This window comes from Pseudophryne corroboree (genome assembly GCF_028390025.1).
Source record: "Pseudophryne corroboree isolate aPseCor3 chromosome 3 unlocalized genomic scaffold, aPseCor3.hap2 SUPER_3_unloc_16, whole genome shotgun sequence".
Taxonomy (NCBI): domain Eukaryota; kingdom Metazoa; phylum Chordata; class Amphibia; order Anura; family Myobatrachidae; genus Pseudophryne; species Pseudophryne corroboree.
In genome coordinates, this window is record NW_026967504.1 from 492,591 (window position 1) to 513,182 (window position 20,592).

Here is a 20,592-nt window from a genome sequence, read left to right on the forward strand (position 1 = left end):
TTCAAGAGGCAGCCTCCTCAAAGGTTTTTTTGCACCAGTCCGTCTCGAATAGATTCGAAGGCAGTGCCCTGCAGGAAGCGGTTTGCTTCAGTCTGGTGTAATTATCCCAGTACCCCCGACACAATGGGGACAGGGGTTTTACTCCAATCTATTTTTGATGCAGAAGCCAAATGGGTCATTCCGACCCATTCTCAATCTCAAAATGTTAAACAAATACATTTGGTTTCCAAGGTTCCACATGGAGACATTATGCTCCATAGTTTTGGCCATGGAACCGGGAGATTACATGGTATCTCTGGATATACAGGATGCTTAACTGCATGTGCCCATAGCGCGGTCCCATCAGTGTTACCTCAGGTTTGCCATCCTCCAGCAACATTTTCAGTTCCAGGCTTTGCCCTTCAGGCTAGCAACAGCCCCCAGGGTGTTAACCAAAATTATGGTGGTTATGGCAGCTTATCTCCTCAAGCAGGGGATAAGAATATTTCCATACCTTGACAATCTTTTAATCCTGGCACAATCTCAGGAATTACTTTTGAGCCATCTTCAACAGACAACAGTTTGTCTACAAAGACACGGGTGGCTCATAAACTGGGAAAAGTCGTCTGAGTCCGTCACAACGGATGGTTCATTTGGGGGCCATATTGGATTCAGGTCTACAGAGAATTTTGTTACCATGGAAAAAGATATCGAAGGTGCAAGTAATGACTCTGGAGTTGCTGCAGTCAGACTATATCAGTCCATGCAGCAATGTGACTGATGAGTCTGATGGTGTCTACCTTCGACATGGTGGAATATGCACAATTCCACTCCAGACCTCTACCGCTTCTCATTCTGACCCGATGGAACGGAAGACATCAGACAATAAAAAGACAGATGATTAATCTTCCAGTAGACGTAAGAAGGTCTCTAGCTTGGTGGCTACAGACAGACCATCTAAGCAAGGGGAGACCTTTTTTGGGTAACGGATTGGCAAATCCTGACAACAGATGCCAGTCTTCAGGGCTGGGGAGCGGTGTTCGAAAGCCTCTGGTTCCAGGGAAAATGGACCATAAGAAAAGTCGCCTGCCAATAAATCTGTTGGAAATAAGGGCCATATACATTGCTCTAGTTCAGGCAAAGGACAGTCTGCAAGGAAGACCAGTCCAGATCCGTTCAGACAATGCTACAGCGGTAGCGTACCTCAATCATCAGGGAGGAACTCACAGCAAAAGATCGATGGAGGAAGTAACTCACATACTAAGGTGGGCAGAGCTCCATCTCCCAGCATTGTCCGCAGTGTTTGTTCCAGGAGTGCTGAACTGGGAAGCGGATTTTCTCAGTCGACAACCATTCAGGAAACCGAAGTGTTTCAGACCATAGTAAACAGATGGGGGTTGCCAGAGATAGATCTCATGGCATCCCATCTGAACAACAAAGTTCCGATATACGGATCAAAAACAAAGGATCCCGGAGCAATCCTTGTAGATGCACTGTCAGTGAATTGGGAGTTTCGTCTAGCATATCTGTTTCCTCCAGTCTCCCTGTTACCCAGGGTAGTGAGGAAAATAAAGCAAGCAAAGGGAGACATAATTGTAATAGCTCCAGCTTGGCCCAGAAGGCATTGGTGCACAGATCTGCTAAAGATGTCCGTGGAAGCTCCAATACTGCTCCCTCAACGTCCAGATCTACTAATGCAGGGTACTTGTTATCACAGTCATCTGGATTGTCTGTCTTTGACGGCGTGGCTGTTGATACCTCTATCTTAGAAGCAAGAGGATTTTCAAAACAAGTAATTCAAACTATGCTTAGAGCAAGAAAACCTTTTTCAGCTCGTATTTATCATCGAATATGGCAAGCCTATACTCATTGATGTAGCGAAAAGTTTGGATCCAAGATCTTTTAAAGTATCCAGGATTTTGGATTGCTTTCTTGAGAGTTCAGGTATCAGCATTAACTTTATGGTTTCAGAAAAAGATTGCTGACTTACAGGATGTGCGTACTTTCTTTTCAGGGAGTGATACACATTCAACCACCTTTTGTTCCTCCTGCAGTTCCCTGGGATTTGAATCTGGTTCTTAAAATTCTTACAGGGACCTCCGTTTGAGGATCTCTTAAGAGAGCAGATCTTAAATGGTTGACGGCTAAAGTTCTCTTTCTACTGACAATGGCGTCAGCTAGAAGAGTGTCAGATTTAGGAGCACTATTGTGTAGGTCTCCTTTTCTGATCTTTTTTCCAGATAAAGCAGTTCTCAGAAATAGATCTGGTTATCTTCTGAAGGTGGTCTCAAAATTGAACCTTAGCGAAGAGATTGTAGTCCCGGCTTTTCAGGTATCGAGACTTTCTGCGGGAGAAGCGTCGCTGGACGTGGTCCGTGCGTTAAGAATCTACGTGGATCGTACTAGTGCCATCAGAAAGACAGATTCTCTCTTCATTCTCTACGGATTTCACAGAAGAGGATGGCCTGCTAGTAAACAGACGCTGGCAAGATGGCTCCGAATGGTAATTTCAGAAGCTTATTCTCGTGCTGATCTCCCTGTTCCGGCCAATGTCTCTGCACACTACACATAAGGTAGGTCCTTCTTGGGCGGCACAACATGGTGCTTCAGGAGAACAGATTTGTAAGGCAACCACATGGTCTTCCATTAACACTTTCATTAGACATTACGCCTTTGATACTTTTGCCTCTCATGACGCTAAATTCGGACGATAGGTTCTCCTGTCTAATCAGGAGCGTACCCACCACTAAAAATGGCTTTGGGAATCCCAATGTTATCCTGTGCATAACCTGTGGACCCAGCCGGAGAAGTAGACGTTATGGTAAGAACTTACCGTTGATAACGTGATTTCTCCTATGTCCACAGGAATCCCACCCTGACGCACCTGATTTGAGGATCTTTACAATCACTAAACCTCTTCTCTCTTGTATGGAAGGGTGTGCATGTGTGTTCTTATCGCATGAACAGGGTTCTACATGATGTTCCTGCCTAAATTGCTGTGGAAACAACTTATTTGACTGAGTCAGTGGGCAGGATTATATGCAAGAGCCCCAATGCATCCTGGGAGGCCAGAAAGCTTGTGACTGTTTGGTGCCATTTCCGCTGTCGCTTCGGCATATCCCAATGTTATCCTGTGGATACCTGTGGATATAGGAGAAATCACTTTATCAACGGTAAGTTCTTAGCATAACGTCTATTTTGTTTGGTGCGGCAGGAGCCATAAGTTTTCTTATTTTATTTTTATAGTATTACTAATTTTTTTGAGTGATCTTTCTAAAAAAGCATCTTATACGCACCATAGAGTCGCTCCAACAACTCCTCGCCGGATCGCGACAACGCTTACCCACGTGTACAAGTGAGGCAGGCACAGGTTCTGGTAAACCTTCATGGGCTACTTTGCACAGACATTATCCAATGTAGCTATTCCCTATTAACCCATACATGCAACATTCATTCTGAAGTTTATACACCTAGGGAATTGTCAGCCTCTCAAAACAGCAGGCTGAAAGGCTGGTGGTAAGTAAATCACATAGACATGATACAACATCTTCACAGTCTACACATGTTTTAGATGAGGATTCGTTGGAGGATGAGGACTCATTGCACTTCGGAAGGTCTGGACATACCTGACATACCTGAGCTAATTAGTTCTATGTAAGCCATTCCATCTTTAGAAAAGGCAGCGGAGCCTGTGTTAAAAACTATAAAAACTAAGACAACTGTGTTTAAACATCCCAAAACAGCTGATGGAAATTTTGGGTTACGCCCAGTAGGAAGTTAGAATTCCAAGAAATGGAATTCCAATTATCCTCGTCCAGTTGGGCACTCTTTAAAAAAAAAAAAGGGAGGTGGCTTCCAAAGTAGATTCGCATGTCTTAGATTGGTCCGAAAATCTACATTACTTTTGTTTTCAACATCAATAAAAGATGTCACGGGGGTGTGGTCTGACTGGAAAAGCAGCAGAAAGCAGGATAAAGGAGCACCTGCTTATATAGGTCCTTTCTGCCTTTTACAGCTGTCATACGGGTTCTTCCATGCCCTTTCTTGCCCCTCTGTGTGTTTTGACACCCCGGTGTGTAGGTTGCGGCGCCGGGGAGCCATTCATTTGGCTTTTGCAGGTTGCGGCCTACACCCGGATCCGAAGCTGCGGACTGAAGTTGTGCAGTGATCCCACCACAGACTGGACCTCAGCGAGGTAGCACTGCTACTCACCATGGGTTGTGCGCCCTGTCCACTCTTGTGCCTAGCCGTGCTGTTGGAGTCGTGTGGAGAGGCTGACTGGGAATCAGCGGTGACCGCGGCGGGAGACACTGAGCGGAGCTGCTTTCCCGGCATCTGATGTGGCACATACTACGGGGATTGGTGGCCTCAGCAGGGACACGTCACGTTAGTCAGCTCACCCGCCTGCAGCCTGCCTTCTCCTACTGTCCGGCCGTTGAAGCCCTGAGTCGTGGCAGCGGGGAATACACGCAGCGATTGCCTGTCATCTCTCCAGCAGTGTTCCGGCATCTCCCTCCTCTCCTCCTAACCCATGGTGCTACGGGGGAATCTGGCAGAGCTGTGAATTATAGAGGACATACACGTGGGGTTCCTGTGCAGCCAGATACACTACCCTGTGCCACTGCATCCTAGTACCCTCTCCTGCCTTATTACTGACCTGGTTCACCCACCCAGTTTTTTTTAATTTGGACTTCCCTGCCAGAAGTGGTCATCTTGAAAACTGGCAATATAGCCACATGCCCTCCTGAAACCAGCCGCTTCCCTGGGAGCTACAGACACTGACAGCCCATGATCAGTGCCCTTCACTACAGTCTCGGTGATTTCCGGCAGGGACTTCTGCCGCTGCGGCCCTACCTGGGCAGTAAGTGGTCGCCTGAACTGCTTTTATTATTATTATTGCCTGGCCTCCACTCCTGCTATGTCGACTCCCTCTGGTGGCAGACTGTGCTGACTACATCCTCCGTACTGTTTGCTGCTGGGTTTTTTTTTTCCTCCTGCTCCCCTCAATCACCGTAAGATCCAATTAGAGCTCTTGGGGCTTCAGTATAGCTACGGCGCAACAGTCCATGTGTCCAAGACAGTAGCAGGCTCCAGTTGCTGGCTCCTATAAATTACTTTACCGCTCAAGGATGGCATCTTCTTGCTATTACCCATAAACAACTGACCTCACAATGTTTCTGTAACAGATGGCCACTGAGGGTCTATGCTCACTGATGTCTCCCTATTTCTACACTTCAATACTTCTGCTATGTCGCTACTGGCCTCCTGACCTTGTTCTCTAATCTCCGTAATGTTATGCTGAAGAATGGGCAGAACTGGAAAATCATCTCATGTGAAAGCTAAACCTCGTCCTCAACAGGAAACCTCTCAAACTGACTTGAGACCTTTTCTTCTTCCTAATCAGCTAACATTGAGCCCCAGTCCTGATCATTCTGAATCTTCTCCCATTCTGTCTTCTCCTCCAAGTCCTTCCATGATGGCTTAAACCCATTGTTTAAACTCTTTGTTTAAACCCATGGCAAGCCAGGTGGGCTCTCTTCTTCTCTCGGTTCTCCTTCAAACTCTTTAACCGCCCAGGAACCTTAAATTGAAGAGTAGATCCACTTTCTCATTCTTTTCAAACAGATGATTCACTCAACTCCTCTAAAACAGTTTATTCTGATTCCGGCTTCATTTGCTTCAACTCGTACTGTTCCTCTACCTCCGCCAGGGAGAACTTTTGTAGCACCAAAATTTTGCAGGAAATAGCTTACGTGGGCTCATTCTTCATCTTTCATGGGTCATGCCGGTGGTCTTAAGACTCTCCAGTTCATTCAGCGATTCTACTGGTGGCCTCATCTTAAAACGGATGTCTTTGAATTTGTAGCAGCCTTTTCTAAATGTGTTCAACATAAAAGTCCACAAGCATCTCCCTCAGGTCTTCTTCATCCACTTCCAACACCTCAAAAGCCTTGGACTCGCATCTCTATGGATTTCATAACCGATTTGCCGGTCTCCAGAGGGCATAACACCATTTGGGTCATTGTGGAATGGTGTTCGAAGATGGCTCACTTCATACCCCTCACCGGTCTTCCCTCTGCTCCTCAACTATCCAAATTGTTTTTCTCATAGATTTTCATTTGCATGGCCTTCCACAGGAAATAGTTTCTGATTAGGGTCCTTAATTCGTCGCCAAGCTCTCAGCTCCTAGGAATCAAGTTGAACTTCTCTTCAGCCTACCATCCCCAGACTGACAGACAGACTGAAAGAGTCAACCAAGATCTGGAAACTTTCTTACGGATGTTCATGTCCCCTGCTCAGGAAGACTGGATGGATTACCTCCCATTTGCTGAGTTTGCATACTATAACCTATATCATTCTTCTACCAATTCCACTCCTTTCTTCATTAACTATAGTTTTCATCCATGAGTTCCTTCCTTCTAATCTCAAACACCTCTTGAGGTTCCTGCTGGTGAATCCGCTCTTCGTCAGTTCACTAAGATTTGGAGACAAATTCATAAGGCGCTACTTAAGACTTCCCAGAAATAAAAGACCTGCACTGATCGGAAACATAGGGCTGTTCCTAGTCTCAAAGTGGGAGATCGTGTTTGGATATCCACCAGAAACCTCAGACTCAAAGTTCCTACAAAAAGTTTGCTCCAAGATTCATCGGTCCGTATCCTATTAAGAGTGTTGAATCCTGTTTCTTACAGGGTGAAACTGCCTCCCTATTTGAAAATTCCCAATGCCTTTCACATTTCTCTGCTAAAGTCTCCTGTACTAAATCATTTTTGGGCAGCTTTCCCTTAACCTCCGAAGGTTCAAGCTGCTCAAAATGAGGAATTCGAGGTTCATAAGTTTCTTGACTTCCGCAAGAGGTATGGTTATCTCCAGTGTCTCATAGATTGGAGGGGATATGGTCGGGAGGAAAGATCTTGGGTGGCTGCAGAGAATGTTCATGGTCCAAGACTGATTTATGCCAAGAATCCCACTAGGCAGCGTGGGTGTTCGGAAACCACCCTAAAAAGGGGGGTACTGTCAGCATCTGGAGTCTTACCACCGGTTCTGGTCCCTGCGGCCTTCCTCTTAGCTGGCTTGTGTCGCTGCGATGGATAGGAACTACAGCAGCAAGGTCCTCCGGTGCGGCTGCCGGGTGTCTGGAGGTCCGGGTCCTGGGGAGCGGAGCATGGCAGCCGGAGGTGTCTGTTTCCGAGTGTCCTGTTGCTGGAGTGCAGCATCTGGGAGGCTGAGGCCAGAGGTAGTGGCTGTGTGCTGGTTCCACATGTGTCCTCTGTGCGGGGAGCCACCATGTTGGAGACCAATCCAAGACAATAGGTATCCCAGTTCACGTCCAGCCAATCTGGTACAGCCTTCACTTATAAAAAGGGGTTGATGCTTAGCTATGTTGCCAGTACTTCAAGTTACTTGCTGTAAGGTGCCCTGAACTCTGTGCTCCCAGGTTAACCCCCGGTATCCTGGTTCTGTTGTTTCCACCTGGTGGTCAGTTCTGTTATTGCAGTCCTTTGCTCCCAGTCCACCTGCTCTTGTGGTTTAACCACTGGGCCCTCTATCTGGTAGAGGGTCTCCATTTGCTGATGGTGCTCACAGCGATCCTCTCTTCAGCATCGTTTACAAATCACAAGTCACTTCTTCATTCAGTATTCTTCAGCATCGTTTACAAATCACTAACCTTTCGTCTTTCAGAATTCACTCAGACTTCTCTCCTAGTCGTTGTGTATGATTGAGGTCTCATTAAAACTGAATTCCTCTTTCTTCAGTGTATCATTCCGGGTCATTGTCCTCATTGCCTACCGCTCTACATCTTCGGGCCTAAGTCTTCAATCCATGAGTAAGAACTGCATTCAGCCACCTTGTTTCCTTCCTTTGCCGATTAGCTGCTCCCTCAGTCAATTATCAGTCGTCAGATCCCCAACTCAAGCCAAGCGTGACGTGGAAGAAGGGGAATTCCTGGTTTCTCTGGATATTAAGGATGCGTATCCCAATATGGCCGCCTCTTCAGGCTGACCTCAGGTTTGCACTGCAGGACAGTTATTACCAGGTTCAGGCCTTACCTTTCGCTCTCTCATCGACACTGATGGTGTTATCAGGGGTGATGGCAGAGATGTTGCTACAACTCTGCAAGCAGGAAGTGAACATCATTCCTAACTTGGATGATCTCTTCATAATGGCTATATTCAGAGCACAGTTGATGGAAAAGATCAGCCTTCCAACACGACTACTCACGGATCATGGGTGGATTCTCAATCTGCAGAAATCCCACCTAGAACCTTCGCAGAGGCTTCAGTTCCTGATAATGATACTGGACACAGTGTCTCAGAAGGTGTTCCTTCCTATGGACAAGGCAAAGATAATTCAGACGATGGTATGTTCCATTTTGAAGCGGAACAAAATCTCGGTACATCTTTGCATACGCTTACTGGGAAAGATGATGGCCTCCAACGATGCAATTCGGTACAGAAGATTTCATGCATGACCATTCCAGCTGGATCTGCTGGACAAATGGTCTGGGTCACATCTGCACATACGCCAGATGATATGCCTTACACGAAACGCCAGGATTTCCCTCTTATGGTGGTTGCTGATCTCCCTTTCAGAGGGTCAACACTTCAGAATTCATCATTGGATTCTGCTGACAAAGGATGCAAGCCTCCATAATTGGGGTGCAGTGACCCTAGGGGCTCGGTTCCAATGAAGGTGGTCTGATCAAGAAGCTTCCCTTCTGATAAATGTTTTGGAACTCAGGGCGATTTACAGTGCCTTTCTGCTGACCTCTTTATATCCTTCAGTATCAGGCCATACAGGTATGGTCAGAAAACACACCAACTGTGGCGTACATAAACCAACAAGGAGGTCCAAACAGCAGAGCTGCAATGAGGGAGGTGTCACAGATATTCCTCTGGGTGGAGCGGAATCCCAAGGCCATTTCTGACATATTAATTCCGGGAGTAGACAATTGGGGAGCAGACTTCCTCAGTAGACACGATCTGCACCTGGGGGAATGGGGCCTCTACCCGCAAGTGTTTCAGCAGATATTTCATCGGTGGGGCTACCCGCAAATCAACTTGTTGGTTTCTCAGCTCACCAAGAAGCTTCTGCGTTACTGTTCTGGGATGAGGGATCCACAGGCCACAGCAGTGGACGCTTTGGCGAAACCGTGGATTTACCGGTTGGTGTACTTGTTGCCTCCAGTTCCTCTAATTCCAAGAGTTCTCAAAAGACTTAAAGGGACAGGGTTCAGGCAATTCTGATTGCCCCAGACTTAGCCCCACAGGGCCTGGTATGTACACATTTTAGCCTTATTACTCGTAGGCCCCTGGCCTCTGCCAATTGAGGATGATCATCTTACACAAGGGCCATTCGTCTATCCAGACTTACCACGGCTACGTTTGATGCAATGGAAATATATTGGGAGGATTTTTCCAGGTAAAGAGATTCCAGGCAAGGTTATCTCGACTATGCTGAAAGTCGCATCGAAATATTACCATCGCATATGGAAGAAATGTGTCTCTTGGTGTGAAGGTCAACCGTATTCTGCTGTGGATTTTCATCTGGTACATTTCTTGCACTTCCTGCAGGCTGTTGTGGATGTGGGCCTACGTTTAGGCTCCATAAAAGTGAAAAATCTCAGCCTTGTCTTCTTCTTCCAGGGAACAATTGCCCGTTCCCCCAGTGGTCCTTCATATTCGACCACCCTTTGTGCCTCCCACAGCACCGTGAGTTCTCAATTTGGTTCTGGCCTTTCTCCAATCGGTTTGATTGAACCTTTCCACAAGGTGGACATGGAGTATTTGACATGGCAGGCTATCATGTTGTTAGCCTTGGCCTCAGTGAGGTGTGTTTTGGAATTAGGGACCTTATCCTGTAAGAGTCCTTCTCTGGTGTTTCACGAGGATAGAGCGGTGCTTAAAACTCGCTAGACATTCTTACCTAAGGTGGTGCCAGCATTTCATATCAATTGGCCAGTGGTGGTTCTGGTTGTCACTGGCACGTCTGTTACACCAATGTCCTTGGACGTGGTTCGGGCTTTGGAGATTTATGCCAAGAGGCCAGCTATTCTCAGAAAATCAGACTCGCTCTTTGTTCTCTATGATGCTTCAAAGATTGGTTGTCCTGCTTCGAAGCAGTCTATTGCGTGTTGGATCAGGCTTACGATCCAACAGGCTCACTCTTCGGCGGCTTTGCCGCTGCCAAGGTCTGTTCAGGCCCACTCCACACGGACAGTGGGTTCTTCCTAGGTGGCTGCCCGGGAGGTTTCGGCTTTGTAGTTATGCTGGGCAGCTACTTGGTTGGGTTCGAACATGCTGTAAAGTTTTAAAGGTTCAACACCTTGGCTACTGAGGGCCTTCAGTTTGGTCAATCAGTTTTGATGGGGTCTCAGCACTCTCCCACCCAGTTTGGAGTTTTGGAACTTCCCCATGGTACTAAGACCAACCCAGTATCCCCTTGGACATTAGAGAAAACAGGATTTTAATATCTACCGGTAAATCCTTTTCTCATAGTCCATACTGGGCGCCCGCCTCTGTGCTTTCATATTTTCCAGCAAGAGTTGTTCTTGTGTGTTGTAGTTTGGGTCTGCTTTTGCTGTCCCTATTTTCAAGTTGTGGTTAGTGTTGCTATCCTCTTGTTATGTTGTGTGCTGGTTCGTTCTCTCACCACTTTCTTGTCTCTTTTCCGCCTTTCAAAGTATGTCCGTCTCCTCGGGCACAGTTTTCCTAGACTGAGTCTGCAGGAGGGGCATAGAAGGGAGGAGCCAGCACACTCTGAAGAAGTTTTAAAGTGCCAGGCTCCAATGGACCCCATCTATACCCCATGGTACTAAGACCATCCCAGTATCCCCTATTAACTACGAGAAAGGGATTTACCGGCAGGTATTAAAATCCTATTTTTTCAGAATAGTAGGGCCATCCTCGGGTGAAGGTATCACTGCGAAGGCGCCGTTTCACATTACAATAACCTTAGTAGGAAATACCCATTTGTATTGTACATTTCCTTGGGTGGAATAGACGCCTTTTGGCCAGCGTCACAGGAGAAATTTCTACAGATTATCCAGGCACTCACCTGTGGATGAGGAATACAAAGCAGCTTGTAGAATGTGTTCTTTAATATGAAAAAAAGTGGACCCTGAGCAGAGTGTCCCTCGGTGCTTGGATCGGGGCCTGTTTACCCACCGGTGACCCGCTAACCGGGATGCTGGCGCTGTACTCATCACTCTTCTTTCTTCTGGCTTTGTTAGGGGGTGGCGGCCATGCTGCGGGAGAGAGCAGTCGCCTCGTGGGCTTGCGATCAGCACCCTCAGGAGCTCGGTGTCCTGTCAGCGGAGTAGAGAACCATTAACTCTTCAGGAAGTTGGTTCCTACCCCCCCCCCCCCCTCTCTCCCTAAGTCCCATGAAGCAGGGAGGCTGTTGCCAGCAGCCTTCTTGTATCCTAACTAACTCTAGAAAATAAACAACTCCTAGGAGTTCCCCTAGCTGTGACCGGCTCCTCCGGTCACATTTTCTAAACTGAGTCTGGTAGGAGGGGCATAGAGGGAGGGGCCAGCCCACACTATTAAACTCTTAAAGTGCCAGTGGCTCCCAAAGGACCCGTCTATACCCCATGGTATTAAATGGACCCCAGCATCCTCTAGGACGTAAGAGAAAGTAGAGTATAACCTAGCAGATGATGATTACAGGGTATTATATGGTGTATTGCATGTAAAATACCTTGTTCCACACCTACTCTGCTGTAGCAATATACCTTATATAAGGGTGAGTAACACATGTACAGGCTTACCAGCGTATGAGCACACACATAAAGGAATGCTACCTTACCAATGCTTCCAGGAGTAACGTTAGGAGACATTTCCCTGATCCATCAGCTCATATGACTGATGTTATTGTTCATCTAGAATCTCCAATTCATACGATATGTTCCCCATCCATTGTTTTACATTGGTGCTGACATAGGACTTGGCGAGTGACTACATCTCCATTTATACTTCATGGTTAGTTACCAGTACAAGAGAGATATATCTAAGTCTTATTATAATATTACATTTGTTATTGTGAGTGTTCTCAGGAGGGTGGACACTATGATAGTCTGAGACACAATATTATAAGCCTTCATTTTATTATACACACACATTTACAATTAAGTGTCCCAGCAAGTCGTCTTCTCCTATTGTTTACAAGATTAATATTTTTACAGAAAATTTCACATTTCCATAATGTATTTTATTTCCAGCAGATGGACACACAAGCAGGAATATCTCAGAAGGACATCTAATGTTATCCCCGGATTGTGACATAAAAGATAATGACAGTAGACCGGATTCTCCAGGCGCTAACCCCATTACCCCAATTATACATCCAGCTCTATCAGCTGGTCCCTCTGATCCTGGGAAATGTTCTCCTGATCACTCTGATATTGGTGCATCTGTTCCAGCTCTGAGAGTAGATACAGTGTTTCTGTGTTCTGTAGATGCCAAATGTTTTACAGGTGAAAGGCCACTGATATGTTCTGAGTGTGGGAAATGTTTTACATATAAATCAGATCTTGTTATACATCAGAGAAGTCACACAGGTGAGAAGCCATTTCCATGTTCTGAGTGTGGGAAATGTTTTACATATAAATCATATCTTGTTATACATCACAGAAGTCACACAGGTGAGAAGCCATTTCTATGCTCTGAGTGTAGGAAATGTTTTGCAAACAAATCAGATCTTGTTAAACATCAGAGAAGTCACGCAGGTGAGAAGCCATTTCCATGTACTGAGTGTGGGAAATGTTTTACACGGAAATCACATCTTGTTACACATCAGCGAACTCACACAGGTGATCTATGCTCTGAATGTGGGAAATGTTTTGCAAACAAACCAGATCTTGTTAAACATCAGAGAAGTCACACAGGTGAGAAGCTATTTCCATGTTCTGAGTGTGGGAAATGTTTTACACGGAAATCATATCTTGTTACACATCAGCGAACTCACACAGGTGAGAAGCCATTTCTATGCTCTGAGTGTGGGAAATGTTTTGCAAACAAATCAAATCTTGTTATACATCACAGAATTCACACAGGTGAGAAGCCATTTCCATGTTCTGAGTGTGGGAAAGGTTTTGCACATAAATCACATCTTGTTAGACATCAGAGAAGTCACGCAGGTGAGAGGCCATTTCTATACTCTGAGAAATAAATCAGCTCTTGTTGCACACAATAGACATCACTCAGGTGAGGAACCATTTTAATCTTCTGGAGTATACTTATCATTGCCATGCATTGTTCTTCAATGTTCTTATCTTCTCTCCTATGCTTTTTGCAATATACATGTTACCACTGGGTGAAATAATCAGATGTCATGTCCTCATCTACCACTGCTGTGCAGATGACCTGTCTTTTGCTCCGGGTATTGAGAACCCAGTACCAATCCTAAATGGTTGTCTAGCTGAGCTCTAGGTATGGGTGATGCCAGTTGGCTGTGACTCAGTCCTGGTGAAACAGGTCTATGTGGTAAAAGCTCACCAACAAAGGGCAGGGTTACAGCTCAGCTTTGCAAACCAGACTTAACGCTTGCGGGTTCAGAGTTACAACATGCTGATCCTGTGCGGAATATTGGTGTCCTGGATGGTGGAGTGACAGTTAGACATCGGTATCTGCCACAATCAGATCCTCATCTGAGGAACATAGCCAGACTCCAGCACTTTATTCCCTCAGAAGATCTACCTACAGTCATACATGCACTTGTATCATCACACATAGACTACAGCAATGTCCTCTACCTGGGTCTCCCAGCAATAGAATTGCACCGCTTTTAGCTTGTACAGAATGCAGCAGCCAGGCTGTTACCTAACCAGCCTGTTCCTGCCACATAACACCCATTCTCTGCTCCCTCCACCGGCTGCCTGCCTTGGGCAATATTGTCCACAAGCAGTGCTAAGGTGTCAGAGGGGGAGACAGGGCAGTGGCAGTAGTGGGGGGAAATGGGGCGGTGGCAGTAGTTGGGGGAGACAGAGAGGGTGGAAGCTGTGGGGGAGGACAAGGAGGGTGGCAGTAGGGGGAGGCAGTAGTGACGGAGGACAATGTGGGTGGCAGTAGTTGGGGGGAGATGGGGCGGTGGCAGTAGTGGGGGATACAGGGTGGGTGGCAGTAGTTGGAGGAGACAGGGCAGTGGCAGTAGTGGGGGGAGACTGGGCGGATGGCCGCAGTACAGTACCAGGGGATGCTGGAGGCAGTAAAGAGGTGTATGGGTCCCACACAGAACCAGTTGATAATTAGACTTAATGATGAATATGTTTCCTTATTTCTAAATAATCCCTTGTATGTGTTACTGTTATTTGCTGTGTCAGCCTTTATGTGTGTTCTGTGTAATAATCCTGAAAGTAGTGCTGCTACCGATCTCATATCATTTGTAGTAATTTGGAAAAGATGAGATATGAGGTGCACTCTGGAAGCTTATAGGGGGTTAATAAGAGATGAACACAGATGTGACATCACGCAGCCCCCGGAAAATGGTCCTGGCCCGCCCACATTCACCCCTCAGGGATGCGGCCGCAATGTGTGTGTCTGCGCGGCCGCTGCGCATGTGCATATTGCCACCACCTGCAAACTGCTGCGGGCCGCTGTTGCGGCTGGGTCTGAATGACCCCCATAGGGTTTTGGCTCTCCTGCTATGTATCTGTTTTACTTACCTGCAATACTATAATGTAACTTGAATTGTTTCTGTGCTTTAATGGATATTTTATCCATGTTGTGCAGAGTAAAGTATTTTTTAAGTTTAAAATATAGAGAAAAATCTGTGTATTAAAGATATGAAATAAAGTCGTTTAAAACCAAAAGATTTCCATTGAGTCGTTTTATGTGTCTGTGTATTATCTTATTGCCAGATAATTGTCGCTATGGTGACAGAAACAATTTCCTGTTAATGTGTCACTTGTATTGTTACTTTTGTGTCCAGTAGGTGGGCTCGGAAATGTTATCCTTTTCCTTGCAGCCCAAGTTGCAGGAGAAAATGAAGGAGGAGCTGTTGACGGGTCACGTTCCGCTTGAGTTGACAATTTTCTCACCAGCAGGTCTTTCCACCTCTGCAGACTTGTGTCCGGAAAGAGAGATACAACGTAGGCTTTAAACCTAGGATCGAGCACGGTGGCCAAAATGTAGTGCTCTGATTTCAACAGATTGACCACCCTTGAATCCTGGCAAAGCGAATGAAGGGCTCCATCCACAAGTATTTCCAGGGAAGACGATAAGTCCGAGGGACTATGCACAGGCCCAAATGATAATTGTTTTATGATCCTTCTATGTATGAACCAACCGATAGAGGGAATAATCCGAAAGTGTTAATACCAAAGATTAGCTAATCTCGTTGGAGGTGCGCCATTAAGCAAATGGCAATGACTTGTTAGGGGGTTTAGAAAAAACGCTAGTGGGCTTATATCTAAAGAAGCCTTAATGTGTGGCACACTCTTTTTTCTTTGTTTCATGAATAAATTAAAACATAACTTTAATTATGTTTATTTAAGATAGATTTCTCTTACGTCCTAGAGGATGCTGGGGACTCCGTAAGGACCATGGGGATAGACGGGCTCCGCAGGAGACATGGGCACTAAGAAAGAACTTTAGGTATGGGTGTGCACTGGCTCCTCCCTCTATGCCCCTCCTCCAGACCGCAGTTTATTACTGTGCCCAGAGGAGACTGGGTGCATTACAGGGAGCTCTCCTGGGTTTTCCTGAAAAAGAAAGTATTTTGTTAGGTTTTTTATTTTCAGGGAGCACTGCTGGCGACAGACTCCCTGCAGCGAGGGACTGAGGGGAGAGAAACAGACCTACTTTAACGTCAGGCTCTGTTTCTTAGGCTACTGGACACCATTAGCTCCAGAGGGAACGGAACACAGGTCTCACCCCGCAGTTCATCCCAGAGCCGCGCCGCCGTCCTCCTTACAGAGCCGGAAGATAGAAGCCGGGTGAGTATGGGAAGAAAGAAGACTTCAAAGGCGGCAGAAGACTTCAGATCTTCACTGAGGTAACGCACAGCGGTACAGCTGTACGCCATTGCTCCCACACACAAACGGCAGTCACTGTAAGGGTGCAGGGGGGACGCCCTGGGCAGCAATAAGGACCTCTAATGGTGGCAATAACTTATATACAGGCTCGGCACTGTATATAAGAGAGATCCCCGCCATATTTTGAAATTTTAAGCGGGACCGAAGCCTGCCGCTGAGGGGGCGGAGCTTGTTCCTCAGCACTCACCAGCGCCATATTCTCTAACAGCACAGCGCTAAGAGGAAGCTCCCCGGACTCTCTCCTGCTTATCCATGGTGAAAGAGGGTTTGAAAGAAGGGGGGCACATAATTTGGCGCAAATAAGATATACAAGCGCTATCTGGGTAAACATATAGTGTGTTCTTTCCTGGGTCATTGGCGCTGGGTGTGTGCTGGCATACTCTCTCTGTCTGTCTCTCCAAAGGGCCTTGTGGGGGAACTGTCTTCAGATAAGAGGATTCCCTGAGTGTGTGGTGTGTCGGTACGCGTGTGTCGACATGTCTGAGGTAGAAGGCTCTCCTAGGGAGGAGGTGGAGCAAATGAGTGTGGTGTCTCCGTCGACAACGCCAATACCTGACTGGATGGATATGTGGAATGTTTTAAGTGCAAATGTTAATTTATTGCACAAAAGGTTGGACAAAGCTGAGTCCAGGAAACATGCAGGGAGTCAAGCCCTGCCTGCCCCTATATCACAGGGACCTTCGGGGTCTCAAAAGCGCCTACTATCCCAAATAGTAGACACTAACACCGACACGGATTCTGACTCCAGTGTTGACTACGATGATGCAAAGTTACAGCCAAAATTAGCTAAACGTATTCAATATATGATTATTGCAATAAAATGTGTACTGCATATCACAGAAGATCCCCCTGTCCTTGACACAAGGGTACACATGTATAAGGGAAAGAAAGCTGAGGTAACCTTTCCCCCCTCTCATGAGCTTAACGAGTTATGTGAAAAAGCTTGGGAATCTCCAGACAAGAAACTGCAGATTCCCAAAAGGATACTTATGTTGCATCCTTTCCCGACTAAGGACAGGATACGGTGGGAATCCTCCCCTAGGGTGGACAAAGCATTGACACGCTTATCCAAAAAGGTAGCGCTGCCATCCCAAGATACGGCTACCCTCATGGATCCTGCGGATCGCAAGCAGGAGGCTACCTGGAAAGTCCATATATACACATTCTGGTACTTTACTCAGACCGGCAATAGCGTCGGCTTGGGTTTGTAGCGCTATAGCAGCGTGGACAGATACCTTATCGACGTAAATTGATACCCTGGATAAGGATACCATTTTATTAACCCTGGGTCATATTAAAGATGCCTCTTCTATATGAGAGATGCTCAAAGAGACATTGTCCTACTGGGTTTTAGAGTCAACGCTATGTCGATCTCGGCTAGATGAGTCCTTGGAGCCGACAGTGGACAGGTGATGCCGACTCAAAAAGGCATATGGAGGTTTTACCTTACAGGGGTGAGGAATTGGTTGGGGAAGGTCTCCCGGACCTGGTCTCCACTGCTACGGCAGGTAAATCTAATTTTTTGCCTTATATTCCCTCACAGGAAAAAAGATTAAACAATTTATTAATTGCGATACAGCATATTGCGTTTATCTGTTACAGTGTCCTTGCTCCCTCCAATATGTAGGGAGAACTATAAGACCTTTGAAGTCTAGATTTAGGGAACACAGATTAAATATCATCAAAAAACTACAGACTCATAGTGTATCACGTCATTTCTCCAAAGTACATGGTTTGGAACAATTCTCTTGCACAAAAAGAGGGGGGGGATAGGTTTAGAAAATTATGTATTGGAGAATCCTCTTGGATCTTCAAATTAGACACCTTACACCCCAATGGTCTCAATGAGGCTTTGGATTATTCTTGTCTGGATTGATCTTATTCTTGCTATATTCATGTATTAAGAATTGATTGAAAAAAAGGGGGAGGGGTTAAGTAGGATTTACTATAATTTCCCCCTCCCTCGCCTCTTTCTTTCTTTTTTCTCTTCACCATCATTCCCTGCTTCCCTCCCCTTCTCCTCCCCTCCCCAACCCGCCCCTCTTCCCCCCATATTACAATATCATCTAAGTCTCTCATCCTGGTTTCCTCTATTTGAAATATGCTCTTAGTGTTGTATCAAGTTAACTTCGGATAAACTTAGGACCCATATCCAAATGGGATTAGAAAGAAATTTTGATTATGATAATCAATATTCTTAATATTATGTTATAAAAACTAGTTAAAAACAAAAGATAAATAAAGAAATAATTCTTAAATTAAATAAATAAAAAATTATAAAAATCAAGTCAATCTATTATTTGTCTCTCTATCTGCACTTTCTCATTAATACGGAGCTCTATTGTAGTCCTGTAGAAATAATTAATTTATGATGTGAGTTTATAACTCTTCTCTATGATTATTATAACATGTACTAGGTCATTTTAGATATGGTTAAGATCTAAATAATAATTTCTCTGTATATAATGTGCAAGGATTTTTGTTTATAAATCAGAGAAATGTATTTACTCAAGTATATATATAACATGTAAATGCACGTCTGAGTTCCGCTTCCGGTCTCCGATGTGCGGCTGCTAGTCACCGGAGCTCCGTACCGCCGGCCACTATCACCCCATAAATCACGGCTATTAAGCCTCACAGGAGAGTTCCCAGCTACGGGAGACTGCTGGTGCCGCACCCCGCTGCATGGACAAGTATTTCCCTGTCATGTCCAGACCACGAGCAGTGAAAGACAAACAGCAGGGGGGGACCTCCCAAAACAAGATGGCGCTGGACGCCGTCTCCAGACGGGGGCAGAGAGATCCATCGCCTCTCCTGGCAGAGGATGGCACCCACGAGACTGAGGAAGGGGACCTCTCTGAAAGTGACTCCCGCTCAGCAGGGACCACCAAAAAGGTACTGGGCAGCATGCTGAACAAAGACATGATAGCTATAATCCAGGCTGCCATAGCCCCCATGTTAAAGGAGCAAACGGCTGATATAAATAAACAACTATCCCATCTCACACAGAAAGTCCTTAATGTGGAACAAAGATTGGGTGAGACATTTACAGATGTGGCAAATCTTAAAAAATCGACATCTCAGAACACTAAGGAAATACATATACTGCAAAATAAAATCCAAGACCTGGAAAATAGGTCTCGCAGGGGGAATTTAAGGATTATAGGCTTGCCAGAGTCTATCAAAGGTCAAGACTTATTTGATTTTATTAAATTATCTCTACCAGAATTACTGCTGGTAAAAGACAGATGCTCTGACCTTATTATAGAAAGGGCTCATAGGCTTGGCCCCATGCGACCACAAGAGGGAGCCAGACCACGTGCAGTAATCTTTAAACCACTGAACTTTCTTCACAAGGAGCTATTGTGGACAGCATCGCGCCGACAGCGGCAGATTTCATGGGAAGGGCACAAGATATTAATCTTCCAAGATTACTCGGCGGAGCTCTCAAAGGCGCGGAGGGAATTTGCACCCATATGCTCCAAGCTTATACAAGATAGCAGAAAATTCGCTCTCCTTTACCCCGCACGATTGCGTCTATACAATGGCTCCTCCTTCAAAGACTTTATGTCCCCAAAAGATGCAGAAGCCTACCTGATGGAAGAATCGACGGCAGACACCTACGCCTCCAGAATGTCTGATTGTGAATGAAGCTTCTAATCTCCATATTTCCATAAAAAGCAAACTAAGATGAAATAGGACACGCTGTTGCAGCCACTGTGAGATGTCCGCTTCTTGAGCGTAACTGCAGGACATAAACCATCAAGTTCAGCAGAGATGGACTGGAAATGCACGCTAAGCGTATGTCCATACTGTTCCCCTTACGGGTATTGCTATTGCACTTAAATTTGTATAATTCTACAGTTATCTGTTTCTTAGACCAGTTCTGTTGCTATTACTAACTAGATTTGCTAGATTAGAGACACCATTATCATAGTTACACACCCATATCCCGTAGAAAGATTGCTATAAGCGCTTTAAGGGATTTCAGATAAGCCAATAAATTAATCATTACCTCTACAAAAGAAGTAGAGCCAAAAAATTCATCTCTCTCTCAATCTCCCCCCCCCCCCCCCCGTCAATCACAACCCCCCCCACCACCTCCCCCCCCCCTCTCCTCCTTCACCCCCCCCCCCATTTCCCCAACATTGAGAAATTGCTCGTAGTTTCATAGATGAACAAGGCTCTTCCTCTTCTAAGCAATAGATATTAACCCGGCAATACATGATTAATCTGTTGTGAGAAGCTTATATAAATGAAGGTATGCCTTCGCAAACCATGAATAGGTCGCGAGCCTGTAAAAGCGAAACGACATGGAGAAGATGCACTTTTCCAGGTTAATTATAATTTGTGCTGTACCGGTACTATGTATGTTCTAATGTGGTGGAAACCCGGCGGCCGGAGTACTTGCCTGCATAAACATGACTCTGGGTAACAGAGAGTTACTCAAATTGCTAGGAAGTTTAAAATGTGTTATATGTTGCATTTTATTGTTTTTTGTTTTTTATTTTTATTTTTATTTCTTTTCTCCCATGTTGGCCACATCACAGGCCCAAGCCCTACCCCTGCCCTTGACC

At 45.7% G+C, this 20,592-nt stretch overlaps 1 protein-coding gene across 1 annotated transcript in view; it reads left to right on the forward strand.

Moving 5' to 3' along the window:
- Positions 1-13,913, forward strand: part of LOC134983471 (zinc finger protein 84-like) — a 98,931-nt gene extending 85,018 nt beyond the window's left edge. The window contains exon 7 of the mRNA XM_063949142.1: positions 12,206-13,913. Coding sequence (XP_063805212.1) covers positions 12,206-13,152 — 947 coding nt within the window. The 3' untranslated portion in view covers positions 13,153-13,913. The remainder of the gene's footprint in view (positions 1-12,205) is intronic.
- Positions 13,914-20,592: the final 6,679 nt, after the last annotated feature.